Genomic DNA, 23,215 nt, shown 5'->3' with positions numbered 1-23,215 from the left:
ACTATTATTTAAAAATAAACTAAACTACAATAAATTCTGTACACTATTAATGAAAAATCAACCAGGAATCTTGTTACGGTTAGTACCTACTTGTATTTTAACTAAACCATATCAAAAAACAGTTCTCCTTGTGGAAAGTTACGTTTTTGGACAATATTTTTGTAAATACACCGAGGAATCTTGTTACGGTTAGTTGTTATTTGTATTTAACTAAACCAAATCAAAAAACAGTTCTCCTTATGGAAAATTACGTTTTTGGACAATATTTTTGTAAATACACCAAATAATCTTGTTAGGGTTAGCTGTTATTTGTATTTAACTAAACCAAATCAAAAACAGTTCTCCTTATGGAAAATTCAGTTTTTGGACAATATCTTTGTAAATACACAAAATAATCTTGTTACGGTTAATTGTTATTTGTATTTAACTAAACCAAATCAAAAAACAGTTCTCCTTATGGAAAATTACGTTTTTGGACAATCCACATACATATATATCATAGACATATTTTCCACCCAATCAAGGCACTAGTCGTTGACTAAATTCCGTCAATTCGCTTTCTTATAGCACTTTTTAAGCGGGCGGTTGAATTTTTTTTCAAAATTTCAGACCCTTGAGTTTCCAGATTGATTTTGTAGTCTATAGGAAAATGCCAAAACCACCCCCTAATCTCGCGAAAAATTTATCAATTAAACGTGAATTCAACTTTATAAAATTCAACACTATGTCATTGGCAAAAAAGCGCTAAATCTTATGGAATCATACCTGAGCGATAGAATTCAAAAGGTAAATGTGAATGGAGCTATATCACAGGGATCGTCCGTTACTGTGGGTGTACCTCAAGGCCGCATACTTGGTGCATTCTTATTCCCTCGTTTATATAAATGACCTACCATTTCTTGTTAAGGAGCTTTTGTTTGCTGATGGCACTTCGCTTTTATTTAAAGTGAAACGACGAAATCCTTCACTTGAGAATATAAGCAGTGCCATCTCCAGTGTAGTTCACTGGTTTAATACAATTAATCTTCAATTAATATAGTTTAGCTTAACGAAAAGAAGTAATTCTCAAATAATATTATAATTAAAGATGAGGAAATACGACTTTGTTGATAATGCGGTGTTTTTGGGAATTACTTTAGATAGTAAACTCCAGTGGGGCCTACACATAGAAGATCTTTCGAATAGGCTAAGTTCTGCAGCGTTCGCAGTGAAAAAGATACGTGATCTTACAGCAAATCTGGTTTATTTCAGCTATTTTCATATTATTTTGTGAGTTATGTAGCTGACATTCAATCGATATTTGTAGTGCAAATGCGGGCTAGAAGAGCGATTTGTGGGTTGTCCACACGGGAGTCAGTCCGAAGAAAGTTTAAGGTATTACATATTTTGACGATAAATAAATTTAAATCGGACATTAAAGTAAAACTGCTTGCTAAGGCGAATTATAATATAAATGAATATTTAAACGATCCTAGTGTTTGGATATGAATTGCTCCAGTATAAATAGGTAAAGTGACTGATTCCTCGGCTGCATTTCTAAACTCTGGAGCGATCGTCAACATCCACGACTGTTTTAATGTAAAGTGGAAACAAACCTTGATCCATGTGGTATCAAATTATTTCAGTATAATTAGTATTATTATTATTTTCTTATGTAGCCAAATTCACATTCCAAGGATCATTATGCTCAGTTAAATGTCATTGCTTGTGGCGGCGTCCATGCGTCGGGTTGTCTCTCTCCCTAAAATACGGCGAGGGGGCCGATAGCTGACCATGCATGATACTCGTGAAGGGGTGCTACTTACGGTGAATGGTCGGACTTGAATTCGTGTATGCGGTGATGTTAGTTTTTTCGACTATGTATTTGCGTGTTGTTCCCACGAGAATGTTAGTGCGTGATCCTATTTCACCATGCCTCCTGCTGATGTCATGTGGAACATGGTGTAATGGTTGCAGCTCCTTACAAACGTTGTGTAAAACAAAACCAAACTTGGCGATTAAAAAGAGTGGCGGAGAGTTTATTGGCAGTTCTTCTCTTCCGTTCTACGCCGTTGATTTGAGAACTGGCAGTAAATGTAAAAGGAGAAGCATTTAATGTATATTTCTTTTTTATTGACGTTCATAAGTGTACATTTTGTTACCTATATGAATAAATTATTTTTAACTTTGACTTTGATAATATGAGAATTAGAGTGTCTGAATCTTCACTAAATTGACTAAAACTTTCATGGCTTATATCTAAACACGACACTCCGTCGGTCTGGGTAGGTGACGTGCGAATCGCCAGAAACTTGCGCGCGCAGTGCGTCCAAACTCTGCCACAACTGTTGCATTTGGCCGAATATAATCACTTCCAACCGTTGAATAGAAGTCTGAAATTCTCCTGAAAAAAAAACTTCTGTTATACATGATCTGCAATTAAAATATTCAAATTTGGATTATACCATCAAGAATCGTTGGCTGGATATATATTTTCAACAAGAGATTGTAAATCTTAAGGAAGCTACTGTTTGAACATCGCTGTTTTTCGGATTAGCACGAAAAGTCGGTCCTCAACCGCGCGATACTCGTATTCTTTCAGCGTTAAGAAATTTATATTACAGCCAATCTTACTTACACTAGGCTATACTCATTGAAGATGAGCCATGGCATGTCTGGAGAATTTTTTATAACACCTGAATTACTTTAATTAATTTTGTATATTTTATAGTTTTATATAATCTAAGATACTGTAGGAGTACGAAAGTTATATTAATAAATAATAAACTGCTATTTTAGTCTATGGCCAGACCATACCATTTGACAAATCTTGCATAGACTAATGCCCGCCTTCATACATGTGCTTCCACCAAAGCGGAGATGGCATGTATGAAAATCATCGTTACGAGTATAGCGGAGTCCGTAATGGGTCCGTTCCGCTCGCTGTGGAAGGCGAGCATTATGATTTTTTGTCATAATCAAGCCCTTGAATCGCGCGAATAAATAAAACCATTTTTTGAATTTTAAAAAGTTAATCATACTAAATATAAGTCAAAGAATAGATAATAAGAAATATGTATTAAAATTAATCACTTACTAGATGTAACAACACCATGAAGCCGTCTTGTAATTGTTGCATTAGCTGTGGCGTTTACTTCTTGCGTTTTGACAGAACACATTGCGCGCGCTTCTTCCCTCGGCCCACTACCACGGTACGTTGCGTTTCGGACTTCGATAAACGGTTTTCTGTCGTTGGTTTTTGTCGTTTCTGAGTACTGGGGCCCGCGTTCTGCAAGATTTCTTATATATAGATAATAAATATTGCTGATGAATGTGTTTATTGAATAGGTTTAACAAACGTCTTAAGATAAGAAGTTAAGCTGTCAAAATGGTTTACCTACGTAAGGTAGGTTACCTAGGTAGGTAACAATAAGATGCAACAAGATGTTGACAAAACTTGGACTGTTTTTAGGTCTAAGATTTATGTATCTGTTTCATGATATTTCAATCTAATAGGCAAGTAGGTGATCAGCCTCCTGTGCCTGACACACGCCGTCGACTTTGTGGCTCTAAGACAAGCCCGATTCCTCCTCCTTCACCTTTCGAGCGAACTAAGACCTCAGGGATGAAAGTGGAAACGCTGAAGCCACTAAGTCAACGCTACTCAAGACTAGACTAAAGAGGCGGTTAGATTATCGCAATTAAAAATGGATCAAGGATAATTACTAGAACGAGAAAATATAAACCAAAGTAAATTGGGATACCATTAAGCAAACACAGTTTTATATAATACTAGCCAATCCTATACTAGTCTTACATACAAAATTTGTTTTATCGAAATCTAATAGTAGTTTAACTTCAAACACATGCACAGAATATTTATATATATACCAGAAGTTGTATAGATTACCTAGACACCGGCTGAAGCACCATATCCCTGATATGTGACTCAAGGACGCCACCCAAATGCATACACAAAATAATTCAAATCGGTCCAGCCTTTTAAGAGGAGTTCTGTGACATTCACGCGTACAGTAGAATTATATATATAAAGATCTTTGAACTATCATTTTTTATTACACTTTAATAGTTGATCGAGTATAAACTTAATTCAAATACATTAAAATCTATAACAATCTATCATTGAGAAGGCATGAAAAACGGCCATTTCCTTACGATGTTTTCTTCACCTAGGATCATCTTGTGCTCATAGAAAAGTTAATTTGTACTGGGGTACGAATTCATTTTTCATAATAAAAATATTATTACTATAGCCAGTTGACACAATACCTTTTCTTTGACAAAAGTATTTTGGCAAAAACGGACCGTTTTTTTTTAGTTCGACTTTCAGACTTCCTCAAACATATATACTGAGAAAAGCTCTTAAAAATAATGTATGCTGGATTTCTAGGATTCATATCGTTCACTTCGAGAAACATAACTTAGCTAATAATATGGACATTATTGATAATAATGTCAAATAATATTCTGTATTAGTAGAGTCTACTTTAAACCAAGAATTAAAGATTTAAGTAACAATGACCCCAGAGCTGGTGCCTTCCTCGCTCAACGAATAAGTATCGCAATGAGGCGAAATGCCAACATGTTAACTGCCACAGAAATATTTTTTTTTAATTTGTTTTAAAATCTTGTAGTGAATCTTCTTTATCGGCGTTGGAAAAAAGTTTACTGTCACATTTTTCCTTTACGCGCCATCCATTCTAAGAGTTCCTACCACGGTTGGTTCGAAGAGATTTGAATCATAGCAAAAATATATAATAACGTTAACAATGATAGTAATAATTCTATTACAATTAATGAAATTCTGTAATAATCTTAGTAGTAATAAGGTAAAATGAAATATATATTATTTGTATTCATGTCTATGATAATAAAAGCCTTTCGTTAAATTTTATCTAATTTAACTTTATATAACCAATTTGTGTAGTTACATATAGAAGTTCATTTTTCGAAAAATAAGGTCATAAAGAAGTTTCACTTCTTACGTGTGAATACTAGTACACGCACAAATTTTTTTAGTTAATTTTTAATTAGTTTTATTACTATATAGATTTAAATTGTACATACTTATTTGTGTTTAAAATAAATATCCATATCCATAATAGACTAGGTCGTTATATACTTTGTTACTTGTTAATGTATCTTTATTATGTTAAACAAAACAATAACAAATAAATATTTATTTATTATATTATTAAAATATATAAATTAAATTCCCACTAATAAACCCGATAATACGTCTTAAATATAAAATCATTACATTTATTACTCACGATAACTGTTTGCAGGCGATGGTAATACATGAGAAATCACAGTTGACGTCGATAACACTAAAACAATTAGCTGCCACATATTTAACAATTAATTTTGAAAATTTATACGCACGAATTAGTAGAACAAACTTTAACTGAACGGAGACGTCAAAATGATAACTGGCCGAAATTAAATCTGGGAGAACTTAAAGCATGTTTCGTATATATGCGTATGTTTGACAGCTACAGACTATAGTGAGTTATTTTAATCTGTGTTTCTGACCAAATGAAATGTTTGACAGCTAGCGTTTCTAGCGCATCTTTCTCGCAATGGGAGGGCAATGATACTCGCCGCCTATAGACACATTTCCAGAAGGTTCGCAAGTGCGTTGGCGGGCTTTTAAGAATTGGTACGCTCTTTTATTTGTTACCATACCTCTGTATTTGAAAATTAAATGTTCTCTTGTTAGTTATCAGAAATCTAAGGACCAGACTTAAAAAAGGTGGTAGTGCCACTGATTATTTTCTGTGGTTGTGGCGCCACATGGTACTGTGTGGATATATAGCAGTATTTGCAAAATAGATTGTCTATATTCGCAATATAGGGCATCTGGCAACTGCCTGAAATAGATTCACAGGGCGAGGGCATCAACGAACAGATGAGGTGCGAAAAATTTACAACTTTTCACATCTATGTAAATATTTATAAAACACTTTTTTAATAAACAATATGTTTACAACTTTTAGACGATAGATGTATGTGTAACGAACTCCTACATTTCCGCCAATAGAGATGTCGATCTTCGAACGAACACAACAACGAAATTTTTACAATTTTATTGATTTAAGAGAGGTTTATGTGTGTGGGTTATATTGGGACTGTTAATTGAGGACCAGTAGTGAGATGGAGATAATTTGAGCTTAATTAAAATACTAAACACATCTTGTAGTGATGTCAGCGACTGTGCCAATGGATTTTTGTATTTGATATTATTTACCGAATTTTAGAAGAAAACATTGATAGACCAGCCCTCCATAACTTTCAATTTCAAACGCCATCAGTTTCTGTATAAAAAAACACAATGGCGTTCCAACCCTTTGGCTCTATCGAGATCTGTTCCGTATATTGCTTCAGCTGGGGTTTGAACCTGCAACCTGAGAGATGAGAGTTGTGTGTTGTTAAATTCTATTACCGAAACCGGGATTCTTAATTCTCTTTAAAGTTACATTGGCTAGTAGGTACTAAATTTATTAGGTAACATAATATAATTTTTATTCTTTAAATACTAAAAACGTTGAATGTTTTTGTACATCACACAAATATTTAACATTAACCTACATATTAATAAAAAATTAAAACAAATTTAAAAAGTGTGTTCCATGTGGCAGCATTTCCTCGATGTATTGCGACACTTAATAATTGATAAAATATATTTAAAAGCTTGTGGAGATTACTCCACTTCAGTATATTTTTCTGGTCTGCCCTGTTCCGGTATAATTTATTACCGCAGCCGTTCCTGGTGTTTCCTTTCGTCACGCTCCATTTGCCTGATCAGCAGCTGACCTACATTGAACGAATCTTCAATGATTTTATGGCATTTATATTGTTTCCGCTTTTAAAGCAATTGAAAAAACTTTATAGATACTTCTCTAATAAGGTTCTCTATAACTTTTATCGCTGTGTTATACACATATAGTATACATATACGTAGAGTCTAAGTATTGTTAATTATACATCATAACAGGATATCCACCCTGTTGAATCCTAAAACTCCTAAATCTCAAAAACGATTTTAATTTTTTAGGAGCTCTTTCGAAAACTATATCCTTGAAACCTGCAGTGAGGCTATGGAACTCACTTCAAGTCTCAATTCGCCTAACTCCTTCTCTATATTCCTTAAAATCTTTTCTGTACAAACATAACCTGACCAGATCGTATCCCTAACTTTCGTACTAACTGATGTGAAACTGATCTTAAATTATCGTGATTCATGTACACTTTTTCTTTTTATGTTTTATTTCAATATTGTTCTTATCACTGTTTACAATAGTTTTAATTTCTTTGTTTTGTTCTATTATTTATGACTGAATATATTTTTTATTAATTTCTTTATTAAACCAAATAATATAATATAATCACAATATGTTACATTAGAAAACCGCTGTGGTTTTTATTAATGTAACCACAATCTTGTTTAATGTCTCGTGTATTTTTGCATTTCTTGCTTACTTAAAAATCTATTTTTTAAATCTCACAGTGATCCTATAACTGGTCAGCTCAGTCCCGTCCAGGGCTTAGCATTTGTCGGCGACATTTGGACACTGTGGTGTGACTAAAGAATCCAGTAAAATCAAATAAACTATATATATAAATAGGTAACCACTCATTATATGGAAATTGTATTCGTTTTTACAATGAACTCCCTAGTCAAATTGAAGAATTATCAGTCAAAACTCTCGCTAAACGTAAATTACTCAATAAAGCTAATATGACTCAAAACTTGGCGATTAAAAAGAGTGGCGGAGAGTTTCTTGCCAGTTCTTCTTGCCCGCTCTACGCCCTTGACTTGCGAACTGGTAGTCGAATCAATTTAACATCTTACCTATATAAATAACATTATTTTGAGTTTGACTATATCCCTATTTTTACGCTGATTCAGTTTTATCGTGAAGGCTGTTGCCCAAATCTGGTGCAAGATATTTGTGTCAAGGCTTTGCATGAATAGTCATTGTTACAATTATAGTCATGGTCATTTAATTGAATTAAACTAACTTTTAACATGGTTTCTTTGTTGTTTATGGGTTATGTTAGCGCAGAGCCCATATATCGTATGTGCATACTTAAATTTCCAAGTTACCTTTTTACAGCTATGTGGCTTATACATTAGAAATGTTTGCGTGTACTAGTGTACACACGTATGAAGTGAAACTTATTTTTCAAAAAAAGGTCTACTAAATGCAAAAACCAAATGTTAGCAATTATCGCGGACTTGAAGTCAAAATGACTCCTATTTCCCACACTCATAAATTGTAATACAATATCAAAATACGTTTAAACATTCAAGCATGCGCTAAGATGATGTGTCTGAGCGCATGCTTGAATGTCAAAAACGTTTACAAAATTCGCGAAGACTACGCCATACAAAACTACCAGGAGGCCTTGTTCTACGAAGAACGGACAAGAAACTCATTACAATTATTCAAAGGAAAATGTCATAAACCACGTCATTAAAGTTACATAAGTTAAAAAAAGTGTTCTGTGATTTACCACATTCACCATTACACACATATAAAACATTCTTGTTTTCTATAATCTCCAAAAATGTCGACTGTATTGAAGTGTCACTTAGATTAATGTACTTTTAGATAAGCCAAATAAGTTTTTGTTAGCGTCGCAACTCCACTAACCCCAGCTTATTATAGTTATAAGCTTATATTTTAAACAACTAAATTTAGTTGAGACCCTGCTTCAAACAGTTTCATTTAACATATACTTATTTGAAAATATCTACAACATCATCATTCAAGATACGATTTTTTTACACCGACTTTTGATTACAGCTGAAAATTGAAATGATTGTGTGTCATTACAGGCAAGTCACACATTTAGCGTGGAAAGGTGGACACTTGAAACCACAAAATAGACTGGAGCTACTAAATGTAAAGGACGATAAAAGAAAAGATAACATGATATAACTAGCGGGGGAAAACTGGAAAAATGTTGATCAGGAGAAAAATAAATGGGAAAATATGGAGGAGGCTTTTACGCTAAAAGGGGCCCATAAAAATGCTTGAACACTAACAAAACTAAACTTAATTTTTAGAACTTTTACTATGAAAAGTGAACTAAACAATTGTAGGGATTAATTAATAGATCCTAAATACAATATAATGGGTTTTGACCATTTATTTATTTATTTATAGCCTTACATCAGAAATACAGAATATATAGATTATAACTATTGTTTTTCTTAATCTGTGATAACCGATTCTGTGTGCCTACGGGTGAAGGTCTCCCCCATTGTCCTCCAGTTTTCTTTATTGTACAATAATTTCAACCAGGTCCTTCCATCCATTTCCATGATTACATCGACCCACCTTTTAAATTGCCTACCTCTTCTTTTATGACCTCTTGGTTGCCATAGTGTTATTGCTCCATTTATCTGCTCCTCTTATGGTATGTCCAACCCATGTCATGTTTAGTTGTTTTGTTTTATATGTTACGTCAGCAAACCCTGTTTTATTACTTAATCTCTTGTCTCATTTGTCCATTTAAATAAGATTAAACATCTTAATTTAACTATGAATACTACTGTCATCCGCCATCTTGTCTGTCAATGGACCCCAAGTTTTTTTTTTGTGAAACAATATTGGAATACATGTAAATTGAGAGACGTTTATCAAAACAGGTCTTGAAACACTTTCGTAACATAATATCTACTTTCGCAACAGTGATTAAAATTTATCACCTCATGGTCGTCGTTTCTACGATAAATAGGTAATCCATAAATCTTTCCTCAGTTAAAGTGTTAACAAATTAAACAATGAAGATTCTGTTTTTAATATTGCTCACGTCTGCTACACGCGGTATGTTCTAATTTAGCTAATTTTATTTAATGTAAATTAAATCAAAGTTTGAGGTTATAATGGGAATGACATTATATCGCACTTCGACCGGTAGGATCAGTCATTCGATTGACGTTAGTAGGTCACGCTTACTGCAAAATATTTTTGTCTAGGGCCCATGTTATTTGTTTTTCCTTTACTGAATATTTATGCTCAACAACTCGTTAGTTTACATTATAGGCATGACAAGTCGTATTTTCGTTTATTTTTAATCACGTATATTTTCACTGATTCTTCAAATATATTTTTGAAGTTATTAACACTTTTTATTAGTGATCAAATCACACAGATGACGGTGGATGCTCTCAAGTTCTATTTCAAGTCTTTGAAAAATGAACATTTGGTTTCGACTTTTGAAGAAAATATGGTTCTTATCTTTGACCCATGCGATGTGCATAGACAAAACGTTGTTACGTAATTATAAGTAACTGATATAGATTAAAGTTCAAAGTACACACTTTTTATTTTTTTTAAATTTTATTTTTATTAATTCTTTTATTTTATTATTACTATTATTAAGAAAATTGTAAATACTGTATATGCACTGTTGATATCCTGTTTTTATTTTCCAGTTTGCTCTGTGGTCTGTAACTCCAAATAGCGATAGCGATCCCGATACCAATATTAATATTTCAGAGTAAATATTTATTCTCTCTCTCTATAATATACAGATATGTAGGAGCGTTATTATGAATTGAAATGTACTTAATCCAATTAGTAGCTTGCTTCTGGAGGTGGTACCGTGTCGTTTACCTCAAGATCCAAAACATACCTATTTATATAAATTTTGAAAGAAAACAACTTGCTTTACAACGTGTGTGCCACCGTAACCACCGTCGGAACCGTCGGAAAAATTTAAAATTATGTAAAATAATTATAAGTTTATAATAATACAAATAGCTGTAATCTGGTTAAAAATTTGTTTTCTTTCAATGTGTAAAAACTATGTTAACCAAAGACAATATTATATAAATGTTATCATTTTAGCAACGACAGATGTCGAAAAATTTTTGAGTCCTAATGCAGTTATGCGCCAACTATTTGAAATATTCAGAAATACTATCAAAAATGGAAACAATGAAAACAATGTGCCGATTTTGGACCCTTTCAAGATTTTACAAAATGAACTTAATATACATCATGCGAATATGAGGTAAATTTTATTTATTATATAAATATATACATTAATTAATAATCTATGCCAATACGATAATGTTGAGAAAACCTCCTCAGTGTTGATTAGAGATTTGATTAAAGTCAAAACTGCTTATCGAGGCGGAACGAAAAATGGCGCGAAAATGTCATCTTTCATTTGACACTGCAATTGCAATCAAAAACTATAAACCTATCTATTGTTTTGCAGATTGTTCGCCAATATAACTAATGGTGTTTATAGCGGTTTGGGAGATTTTCAGCTAAAAGAAATATTTTTTTTAAAGGAAGAACTCGCAATAGATTTAACATTACTTTTCCCAAAACTAATTATGGAGTCAGGTATATTGATAAATATTTTTGAACTTATCTTAAGATCTACAAATCCAATAGCTGTAAATCCAATATCACCAAGTATTTCAACGTATCCATAACAATATTTTATCCGTAGCACGCTTTAGCACTAACGTGGTGATGTGTTTTGAATTTTGGCGCCATTCAGTCAATTGTCAGATTTTGTTGCAATATTGATGTATATAGAATTGTAGCCAGTTTTATTTTTCATAACAATATAAAATTATAATCATTTATGTACTTATTATATACCTAATTTATCTGATCCTTTTCAAAATTCCGATCCAATAAAATAAATCTAATAACACACTTCCTAATAATTATAATAGAGTGAATGTATAATGGGAAAATAAAATTTTACATATCGACACTAACGTAATCCAGACAGGATTGGATTTCACATCGATTCAATTTATCGTGAATAAAAAAATCACTAAATTGTTGATATACATTTCAGACAATTATGAAATGAAAGGATATATTTTTGGCTTGCTTCTTTTTGGGCAGGGTATACTAAGGTTCGTACTTAAATAATTTAATAATATTTCCTATCCAAATAATCGTGACAAGTTTTTAATTGTAAACAAATGTCATTTAAAATTTTAACTACCTTCACAACAAAATAATGATCAAGAACGATCTTAAATTAATCTGTATTAAGTATTGGGTAATATGTGGAACTTGTCATGCCTATTTTTAATCTTTGAAATCTATAAATTTAGGCGCGAAATTTTTTTGAACCCTTTTGACATTTCGTTTGTTTCTAGGTTTGAGGTAAAAAACTTAGAAATAAAGAGTAAAGTTCATTTAACATTATCTGAAAATGGAATAGCGACGTTGATTGGGAAGTTTGAAAATCCACAGTTCAGCGTTCGAAAAATACTTGTAAGTATTTTTTCTTCTACGGATTTATTTATCTATATACATCATTATAATAAGGTTTAAAGAGCAATTCAATTTAGCCGTAAAAACGAGCATACCGCTTAAGGCGACAATAGGTGTCCATTGACTGCGGTAGTTGCCTCATCGCAGGGTCGCTTGTCCCCTTATGGTGTAAATAAAGTGATATCCAGAACAGCTATGTGCGCAGACACATCTTTCCTCTTCAACTTTACGGGCCAATCCGAGGCACGAGGTGATTGTTGCTTACAGTTTACCACTAAACAATAAAATACAACGAGAATTAAGCAAATTAATTATGTTTAAAATTGTATATTTATGTCTTGGATAACTTATATAAATTATAGAAAATAGCAGTTCTCGTAAATGTTTGTTAACATTAACAGAAGTTTAAAACTGTGCAGTGCCACGTCCTTTACTTGGCCGGTCGTTAGCAAAAACGTCGCTATCAGGATTAGTGTTGCCATTATAAGAGGAATAATTTGAAGTTATGGCAGGCAGGCTAACTTAATTATTTATTGAAATGTCTTAATAAAACGAGGTTTAGTATCTAGATATAACAGTTCTAGGCTTAAATAAATGTGACACAAACTTGGAAACAACGTATATGACTGGTTTTGTTACATGTACTATTAATATAATATCTTTTAACGGTTGCTTAACATCAGAACCATTCAATAATTAAAACTAATATAATATATAATTGCCATTGTAATAATATTTATTAAAGTAAATACATTTAGTCGGATTTTATTACATGTTGGTAGACTACTTCCAAATAACGTCGATTCTTTAGTAACATTTTCAAAATCAGTTCAGTAGATACTTTACAACCTCACCAAATTTACTTCTTTATAATGTTAGTATAGATTTTATATATATATTTTTTATTATTTTAACAATTATTATAAGTCCTTAGACAAATTTTGAACATTTTAACAGATATTGGAAACTTCTGGCATAAATGATTTGATTTGAAAGATAAATCATTATAAAAACAATTAAATATAAATTAAAGCGTTTCAATACATCGATCTTGACCCAACTCCGCATACGGACTCGCCTGTCTACCATATGCCTACAGCGATGAGAACTTGGAGAAACTCACGTAGTCGTTCACCAACCCGATGGACCGATCTAGTGAAAGACTTATCGTCCTCAAAACTGTACACAAACCAGGCGCTGGACAGAAACCTATGGAAGCAGATAGTCCACTCTAGATGCTTTGTTGCTGACCACGACGCTCAGACATGAGCTGCCAATGTATTTAACCCATTCAGCGAGGCTGGAGAGGGTGCAAAAAAGTTTCAATACCATTTATCCTTTAAAAATAATAAATGTGCAAATTTTTATACCTTGGAATCTCTGAGTGTTCGTAGGGCAAACATCGACTTGCTATACCTAGTTAAGGTAGCTAACGGACTTGTGGATTGCCCAGAAATTTTAGAACGTTTATCCATACAAGTTCATTTGCACAATCGAAGATGTTTTCACATCCCACATTGTCGAACTAATGTTGCCAGAAACTCTCCAATTAATAGATTATGTCGCTACCATAATGAAATTGCACAGAGTTTTGACATTTTTCATGGTTCTCTGGCCTCAGCTAGAGTAGAATTAGGACACAGTACCGATAATTTATCTTCTTGGTTCAAATAGTTTAATTCTTTTATTGTTTGTATTTTAAATTTTATGGTGGTTTGTATGAACACTGTTTATTGTATCTACTTGATTTCGCTGGTCGTGTCCACATGTTATAGGGACAGCACCGCTTTTTATATTTTTGTATGTATGTCAACTTATATCATGTGTTTGTCTTAATAATGTGGTCCAAATAAATTAAAAAAAAAAGATAAAACAGAGAGAGAAGCTACAGCCAAAAAGAAAATTGTGAAAATTAACAACTTTCTTTTATAGACAACTAGCGGACCCCACAGACTTCGTTCTGTCAAAAAGATTTGAAATGTGACAGTTTTTTGTTCCTACCATTTTTATAGACGGCGCAAAAAATTCTCATGACGGCTTCAAACTAAGAGGGCTGCAACTTAACCTGTTTGGAAAATAATCTAAAAGGATAGTGGGAACCTAAAAGAGACAAATATTTAAGAATTGTTGATATATTTTCCTATTAGTATGTATTCAAATAATTTTGTTCAGATAGGGATATTAAATTAATAATTCAAAAATTAAATCCTATTTTTAACGCGATTTGTTTGACAGATGTAATGACGTGAAAACATATGTATTTTATATCGCATGCCGAAACTAATATAGAAGAAATAATATCGCGAAGCCAACCAAATTAAAAATCAGTACTAATCATCTATAGCTCTCACATATTTTGACTATTCAATTTGGTCAGGTTCGCGACATTATCACTTGTTGTGAACGCGAATGCGAACGCGACATTGCTTAGACAACAGTGAGTGCTTGTAATTTAATATGAACTTTATTGAATAGCATTAAAGTTCAAATTGGCTCTACATTTTATTTACAAAACGTTGGTATGGGAAAAAGAAAAGGGCTGTTTTAGGGTTTTCCCGGAAATTATTCGAATTTTTCTCGCCGTAAAAACCTCCTCCTTAGACTTCAACGAACATTAAAAAAAAAAGAATTGGTACAATTGTTCCAGGCGTTGTAGAGTTATGCGCTGACCAACACTTTTTGCGATTCATTTTTATATTATAGATTGTTAGATGATCAATTACAGTCGTCTGTGCTTGACTCCTGTCAAAAACGGCGACAAAGGACTGCGTGTGCGATGTAAATCTTGTTATTAAATTTCAAATAAATATCGTATTATCAGAATCTAGCCCTGAATAAATAAGATAGAAATCACCAAGTCAAACACTGATTATATTATAATCAAAGAAAAAAATCTTTTGATAAGTAATAATCATCAAATAACAATTCCTAAATAAAAATAACAAAGATACTGTGGCATACCTATAAATATTATTCCCATATTAGAAATATAACCTTACTTATTCTTTTCAGTCGAACACGGAATTCGATGGCAACATTGACTGTATAATTAACAACATCGTAAAGGACGTCCTAGCAGCATATATAACCAGATTTAACAAATATATTCTATACACATTTTCTGAAACTATTAAAAATTATATAAATATATTTCTCGATAGATTCGACACTTGGAGAATTATATCTTCTTTACGATAATATAAATATGAAATCAATTGTTTTTTTTCTTAAACCTTATTTTCATCTATTATTTATGTCTAAAGCGGACACATACCAACACTATGAGGATTTTCTACAAATTTTTCAAACCAATTCGACTTAATGTCCTTCTAGAAAAGAGCGTAATAATTCTTAAAAGGCCGGCCCCATATAATTCGCCCCCATGCGTTGAGAATTTCTGTGGGCGGGCGGAATTCCTCTGCCCAATTGGCCCTGTTCTGTATAAATTAATATAAATATTTAATTTGCTTTAAACACAAGGGTGGCTACAGAAACTGTAAATGTACAGATGTAAAAAAACTAATCACGTGCGTATGATATTCTACGGTTCTGATGAAAGAGCACATGATGAAATGGCCAAATCTCAGATATTGGATTTGGCACGGATTTATACTAGTTTAGAGTAGATTTTCAGCTCTGAGGCTGGCCAAGTTTCCGCTCGAGCGAGTGTGCACCTTTATTTCATATCAATATTTTACCGTGCCCTGACAAATGAATAATTCCACCCCTATCATATCGGCAGCAACCGCGGCTTCGACCGCTGGTCGCCTCGCTGGGCCTCCCCCGGGGTTACCGGGAGTCTCACCCGGCGGAGCTTGACCGCGAGCCGCGCAAGCTTCGCGATACGACCGGATTGATACCCCGGACTTGACTCCATAGGCTGCGCGTAGCGAGTAGAGACCGCGTTTCCCCGCGCGCTGCAGCCCCCCATCGAGGGCTATATGCCCGCCCCCGTACTGTGTCAGCGGGCGCGAACCTCCACACCACCTAAAGAGGGCAAACACCCCGAACAGGACAAAACACCCCCCTCGCGAGGGAGGGAGGTAGCAATAACCCTATCATGTCGACGTCGTTCCGCAACTGAGCATTTTTAAGATACCTTTCGCCATCACCATTATGTGGAACCAGCTGCCCATTGAAGCCTTCCTAAACGATTTGACTTAGGGCACTTCATGTAAAGAACGTACCAGTACCTTGCCTGTGTTTCCATGTGGTATAACTTATCAAGGTAACCCTGCAATGTTGGGAATAAAAAAAACTTTCCATATGGAGTATCTATGAATTAGAATAATATAATGATAAGATAGATAAAATAAATAATTAAATACATTGATCACATATCTCTGATTTGTGAACGCGATATTTATTTTGATATAATCATTAATTTATGTGCGACAAACACTTATTGGAAACGAACGAAGGTATGTTTTATATATTTTTATATTATGATTTATACTAATAAATTTATTAGATATCTCAATTAATTTATCTTTGTTTTTTTTTAAATAAATCTTATATAACATCTTGGTTAGTGAAAGATTTGTTCGGATCAACACCTGCAGCTGAGTTTCATCACCGGACGTCGAGGCAGAATACAAACTTCCACCCGTATCACCTCGACGTCCGTGTTTACAAAACTGAGCGCTTTTTAAGGCAGTTTTTGCCGCGCACAACGTACTTCCTTCTGGCAATGTGAGTGGCAATGGCTGTATCACTGAACATCAGAAGAGCCCCCTGCCCGTTTGACACCTGTTATATAAAAAAAAACTCAATACGGCTGAAACGGTTAAAATAAATGCTCTAATAAAACATAAACAAAACCTCTTAGATCTGGGCCTCAGATCTGGGCATCTGTTCCGTGAGCATGTGTTTTTTAAATAGACAAAGGTGATGACTTCCATGTCGTTTACTTTATAGTTTCCTCGCGATGTTTTCTATTACAAATGGGCATATAGGATGTTCATTGGTGGACAGAGGGACCTAGGACTTCAGGGATGAGTCACACGCTGTAGCCACTCGTGCTTAATACAAAGACATTTTAAAAGGAAACTCTCAGCACTGTACATTCGTCCCCTTTGATTTCCTTATATTTCCAGTATCTACATATTAACACGCAGTAGGCTGCTGCAATGATACATTCTCGGCAATATCTAGCCCAGCCATAAATTCTGTTACAAATGAAAGTGTATTTTTTATGAAATAATGTGATAATAAATATGTAAATAAAAAATATACGTAATTTATTATATTATCACATATTTATTAAAGTCTCAGCAAAAAATAAAACAATATTCTATTAGAAATGACCACAAAATCTATGGATACGCACTGTTTCCAAAGGAAATTTCGCCAACGCTTGCTCCAAAGGTTTTTTAAGAGACTCAATGTGGCCGTGTCATCCAGAGCAGGCCATAATCAGACGTAGACGAAGTGTCGTTCTATTAAATATTGTAATTTTTACGTTAATAAACACGAAAAGAAATGTGAAATGGCGCAAAATCGAAAGAAGTTTTTAAAATATTTCGTGTTCCAAATTCAAAATAATTAAAAAGTTAAAAAAAAGAAAAGTTTTTATGTAATAGTATTTATGGCTAGACTAGTTATATTCAAAATAGTATCTGTAGACTCAATTATTTTTGTATTAACATAATGAGGAAATGATTGACGTGCCACTTGTTATTCAGAATATATATTTAAACTTAAAAGTGGATTGTTTGTTAATATACAACATGTGTTTTTAGCATGAAAATCGTATTTGTTTTGTTGCTGGTGGCGGCTGCGACGGCTTCACCAAATGTTTTCGAAGACCAGCAATATGCTTTAGAGTACTATGGTAAGTAATGGGGTCCGTTTCGTAAAGTTATGATGGTTACTGTATTATCATTGTACGGTTCATGGATCATCGGGGTTCTAATAATAGAGGCTTTTTACAACAACAGAATATAAACGAAATAATGAAATGTTAATTGCTATCTAATGAATGCAAGATAACAGTTGAAGAGAGTGCCTGCGTTTGGCTATACTCTCGGGGCGTAACTCGACGATTCAGGAAATCGCTTATAAAACTAAGAAACCCTGAGTGAGCAATATGTACAGCCTTGGCTCGTACAATTATTATCTACGAAAATATGTTCTGTATAAAACCTGCGGTGCAACATTTGACGTCTGGGCTTCAGATTTATGTAAATGTTACGTGATTGTGTTTTGTGCCATGGAGCATGCGCATCTGGCCGCACGCGAATCGTGGTTAATCACAAATTTAAAGTATGTTTTCCTTTTGTTATTTCGCTACATACACAGGCACTGCTATTTCCTCAACGTCCATTTTGAAGTGCGCAGTATTTGGACTGGCGAGTAGCTGGTTTTCGCCGCGACAATTGCGGCCAAGACGCGCGACCACGCCGCTAGTTCGCTATTGCCCTAATAAGCAAGTGATCAACCTTCTGTGCGACACACCTTCGGCTTTTCGAGTGTACGGCATGTCAGTTTCCACTCTTTCCTTCGCCGTATATTCGTGTGTAAAATGCGCTCATAGGCAGAAAGACCACTGGTGCAATCGAAACGAACGCTGCGCTGAGTATCGCACGCATCGCATATTGGAAGAAACAAATGAATGTAGAAATGGCAATTTTTTATGTTTTTCTTTTAATTATGTGTGTAAACCTCATTTTGTTTTGTTTACAGAAACCCTTGAACACGCAGCTCCGGAGGGCCGCAATTTCCTAATTAACGCATTGATTCGCCAACTACTTGAATTTCTGCGAAACCTTATCTCCAACGGAAACGACCTTTTTGGAATCCCCCCATTGGACCCTCTGAAGATAGAGAATCTTCATTTAGAAATACCAGCGGGTCTGATAAAGTATGTTTTGCTATTATTTTTTGGTTAGGAATAAAATATAGCTCCGTTCCACGGCTACAATCACTGCGTTAACGTTATACCCTGAACGTGATAAGTTATTCCGCAAATCACTGCGGTCTTCAGGCCAGGCATGGGTTAGGTAGGTCGAGGATCCTCTCGTTAACTTAAAGGAACTGTTTGCCATATTTCATCCATAAAAGGTTTATAGTTAAATCAGTGTTATGGCTAAAAGTAAGAGTGTCAGAGGCCGGCAACGAACCCACGAGAAATGTGTACATGTGCTGCGATGACTGTCTTTTTGGGCTCGTTTGACCCTTAGACTGGTGACTAAATAGTACGTGGCCACTTGCCTCGATCACAAAGGAGGAACAATAAGAAAATTGGTCGTTTAGTAAAATATATTTAATAAATGTATATTATAGGCTTTAGGCAAAATTATATCAAAACAAGAAATATGCTACCATATTTAATTAACTCTTTCTTCTATTTTCACTTTTTTTTGACTATCAAAATTTACTTTGAGGAAACAACTAACAACACCAATAAGGCGTGTGTACATTCTTTGTCTTCAATTATTTAATTTAGTTTTTCAACAGCTTTGTGTTAAGACTAACGCTTGCCGACATACTGTTACTCCCTTTTCTCGCAATCAAACAGAACACCCTAGAACAAAGCAGCAATGTTGATTAGGCTTTCAGGAAATATAGTGAGTGTAGCGTCTTTATTCAAACAGACTGGATAAAATCTAATCCCACACAGACATACACAACACCTTAAGCTGCCTGGTGGTAACCTAACCATAAAAGAACCTCTTTAAGTCTCTTTTAGCCCTTTTTCGATGGCCGACATCACGTTCGTATCCGCCTACAACTAGTGTCACCCTGTAACTTCTAGTTTGTAAAGTTTGTGTATTAAGAAAACACTTTTTAAACGTTTCGCGTGCTTTACAGCGTGCGTGGTCACGGTGACTGAAGACAAAAGGTGTTGAATGTCAAAAGTATCATAGTTGACATTAAAAATTAAAAAAATTTGTTAAATAATTATAAGATTTTAATAATAATACACAGCTTCAATCCGTTTAAAAATTGTTTTCTTAATGTGTAAAAGCTATGTTAACAAAAGACAAGTTTGTGTACCCAATTTCATATTATTTAACCAACGAAAACTATGTTTCAGCTTAAAACTGAACCTGACAGATGCAATGTTAACTGGGATTGGAGCTTTCAAAGCTCACAGGACCCATTTAAATACATCAGACATTTCTTTCGACATTGAAATATCTGTTCCAGAACTTAAGATATCAGCAGGTAAGGACGTCAAAGCTTTCAAAACGAATTGAAGGTCTATATGAACTTTTTATTTACTATTGGAACTAAAAACTTGGTTTTTTTTTAATTTTCAGGTAGCTACCACTTAGATGGTGACATCCTTACAGCCATTCCTATTTATGGAGATGGTGGAGCCGAGTAAGTTATATAAACATAATATTATTAATAATTTCCATTGTAAGCAAATGAATGAAATGAATGCACACTTCCGACGTTTTGACAAATAATCCTTGATGACATTTACGAAATAACGTCAGCGTATATGACGAATCTCCTACGAGTATATGTACAAGATATGTATATACAGTGGCGTAACTATACCATCTGGGGCCCGTGGCAATTTTCTTTTCCCTATCAGTAAAAATCGTCACGTTTAAGTGAGTTTAATTTTAATAAACTTCGACATTTTCAGCGTAATCAATTACACGTTGTTTATGTCCCACGAATGCCACAATAATAGCTCTCTTAGGCGATAGGGAATGGTCTGTAGTTCCCACGCTAGCCCAATGCGTATTGCATTCGTCCACAGAACATAATATCTCAATGCATTCATCATGTATTCGCTAGCTTTTCGGTGAAGGTAACGTGAGGAAACCTGCATATATTTACTGCTCAACTTGCCCTGCTGCTACTTGCTCAATAAAAAAATTGAGCTCGCGGCCACTCGGACAGGGCCCCTGTCTTGGGCCGGGGGCCCGTGTCGTTTAGCCAGCCCTGCCACCCTATTGTTACGTCTACTGTCGCCTTTTCTATTTGATACCAGCTGCCCCCGCGAACTTCGTTTCCCCTTGATTTTTACTTAGCCTATCTTTTATTTAGTACGTGTCAACATATAAAATATTTATGCTACACCAAGAAGACTGTACTATTCCGGATTGTTTTCCGGAACGAAATTGTTCTTTTTTTTAATGTTTCCTAGACTTCAAGGAAAAAATACTCGAATCTAGCCTATTTGACTTGCGCTTAGCAACAAAGTTTGAGATCAATTTTCATTTATATAAATTATGAACGTCTTTAAATGAATGTTCTGATAATTTCTACATTAAAGCTCAATCTTAATCCGTCTTAATAAACTATATTGACCTACTTAAGGAGTCTTACTCATTAAAATACATTTAATAAGTCTTTGTTTTTTAGATTCATCGTTAACGACTTCCGTTTCAAGGCGAAGTTGTTCCTGAAACAATCTGACAATAAGAAATCCGCCATTTTGGATAGAATTGAAAACTTAAGTTTCGAAATACCTAACTTCAAGGTAAGCCTTGCAAATATCATTTTAAAGAGACCCAATCTGTGGAAGCGGCAGTGCGCCCGCGGATTGGTGCCGTACCATACTTTTCTCGAAGCCGGTCATTCTGGACCCCATGTAACTTCATTATGGATAAAACAACTAACGTGAATTCAGTTACTATTAAGATATTGTATAAACTTTCAAATTTTATTTAATTTGAACCAGTAGTTTAGGAATTAAAGAATAAAGAGTAAAAAAAAATATTTTTGTCACTTACTGAATTGCCGTTGATTAAAAGTCTCAGGCAATTCTAGCAGACATCGAAGCTTCAAGTTTAGAATACAATGTTTAGTAATCGAGGAAGAATATTTTGCAATATCATCCGGTTTTTTTAGATATGTTGTAGCCAGCGACATTAATTAGCCGTTTGACGCCTTGTTACGTGAACAAGCGAATCAGCCCGACATTTTTCAATATAAATATTCTTTTTTCACAGTCAAACATAACCGGCGCCATTGGAGGAGGTGACATAGACAAAATTGTGGACGCAGTCTTAGAAGAAGTAATTATAGGTTATGTCAACCGATTCCGTAGTGCTATATCCAAAATCACGAACATGGCTGTGATAGCTATACTTAATCCGATTCTGGAACAGCTGGACACTTGGCGCTGGATCGACATGATTCTACCAAGAGCTTGAATCGTGTTAAATAAAAAGTACTTTTGAATGAACTAACATAGTTTTAATTGTTTTCTTGTTTACTGTAGATGACGCCTATTTACAAGCTCAAACAGGCGAGTCATAGAATATGCCAAACCTAGCTCATTCTAGTCTTAGATACGTTTAAAGCGGTGGTGACACTGAAGCGGCTATGCGTTGCAGCGAGTTATAGGAGTATATCACATATTTAAATAAATTAGCTGGCAACACTCCCTAACAAACAACAATGCGGTATCAGCCAATTTAGGGATTTCACCCCAAATTTAGGGGAAAATAATTAAAAAGGGAAAAATTAGCCTGGTTCGGAATATTCCACGCTAATAATGTCATTTATATGATGAAACATGAACTTGTTCTTGAACTGGTTGACAGGACTATCACTTAGCATGTGTATTCTGTCAATATTTGGCTTCTGATTTTTGAGCCGGTCAAAAACTGTGCCCATACTGCCGTTGTATCCTTTTGTTTTCGTTTTAACTGTCCCTTTGACCTTAGAAAATCTTTCTTTCCTGGGCACATCCGTGAACTTCCGTCCTTTTCCAAAAAATCTTGAACAGCCTTTTTGACCTTCATCAATTTAGCACTGACTTTCTTAGAAACGCTCTTTTTGTAAGAATTATGTTTGAAAAACTGTTTTGATAAGCTGAGTAGTTTATGCTTCAGAGGAATGGGTTTCTGTGATTGTGTTTGGATGTACTATTTCATAGTACTTTTTCTTTTCACTATGTTTCTTTAAATTACTGTACCTGTCTTTTAGGTGTTTAGTAATAACTTCTGATAGAAGAAGTTTCTTCTTCACGATTT

The 23,215-nt window shown here is 34.3% G+C and overlaps 2 protein-coding genes across 2 annotated transcripts; both read left to right on the top strand.

The window, feature by feature from the left end:
* The first annotated feature begins 6,050 nt into the window (after positions 1 to 6,050).
* On the top strand, positions 6,051 to 15,467 carry LOC123717862. The gene is made up of 6 exons (XM_045674111.1): positions 6,051 to 6,105; positions 10,866 to 11,031; positions 11,242 to 11,372; positions 11,842 to 11,902; positions 12,152 to 12,269; positions 15,282 to 15,467. Exons 2-6 carry the CDS (start codon positions 10,907 to 10,909, stop codon positions 15,465 to 15,467), a joined length of 621 nt encoding a protein of 206 aa, XP_045530067.1. The 5' UTR covers positions 6,051 to 6,105; positions 10,866 to 10,906.
* A 1,136-nt stretch (positions 15,468 to 16,603) lies between these two features.
* Positions 16,604 to 22,422, top strand: LOC123717790. Its single transcript, XM_045673981.1, has 7 exons — positions 16,604 to 16,690; positions 18,011 to 18,102; positions 18,954 to 19,131; positions 20,308 to 20,438; positions 20,534 to 20,597; positions 21,597 to 21,714; positions 22,187 to 22,422. The coding sequence occupies exons 2-7, from the start codon at positions 18,012 to 18,014 to the stop codon at positions 22,388 to 22,390; spliced, it is 786 nt and encodes a 261-aa protein (XP_045529937.1). The 5' UTR covers positions 16,604 to 16,690; position 18,011; the 3' UTR covers positions 22,391 to 22,422.
* Positions 22,423 to 23,215: the final 793 nt, after the last annotated feature.

Source organism: Pieris brassicae, chromosome 13 (genome assembly GCF_905147105.1).
Source record: "Pieris brassicae chromosome 13, ilPieBrab1.1, whole genome shotgun sequence".
Taxonomy (NCBI): Eukaryota; Metazoa; Arthropoda; class Insecta; order Lepidoptera; family Pieridae; genus Pieris; species Pieris brassicae.
Note: the sequence above shows the minus strand (reverse complement) of the source record. Positions and strands in the feature narration are given on the sequence as shown.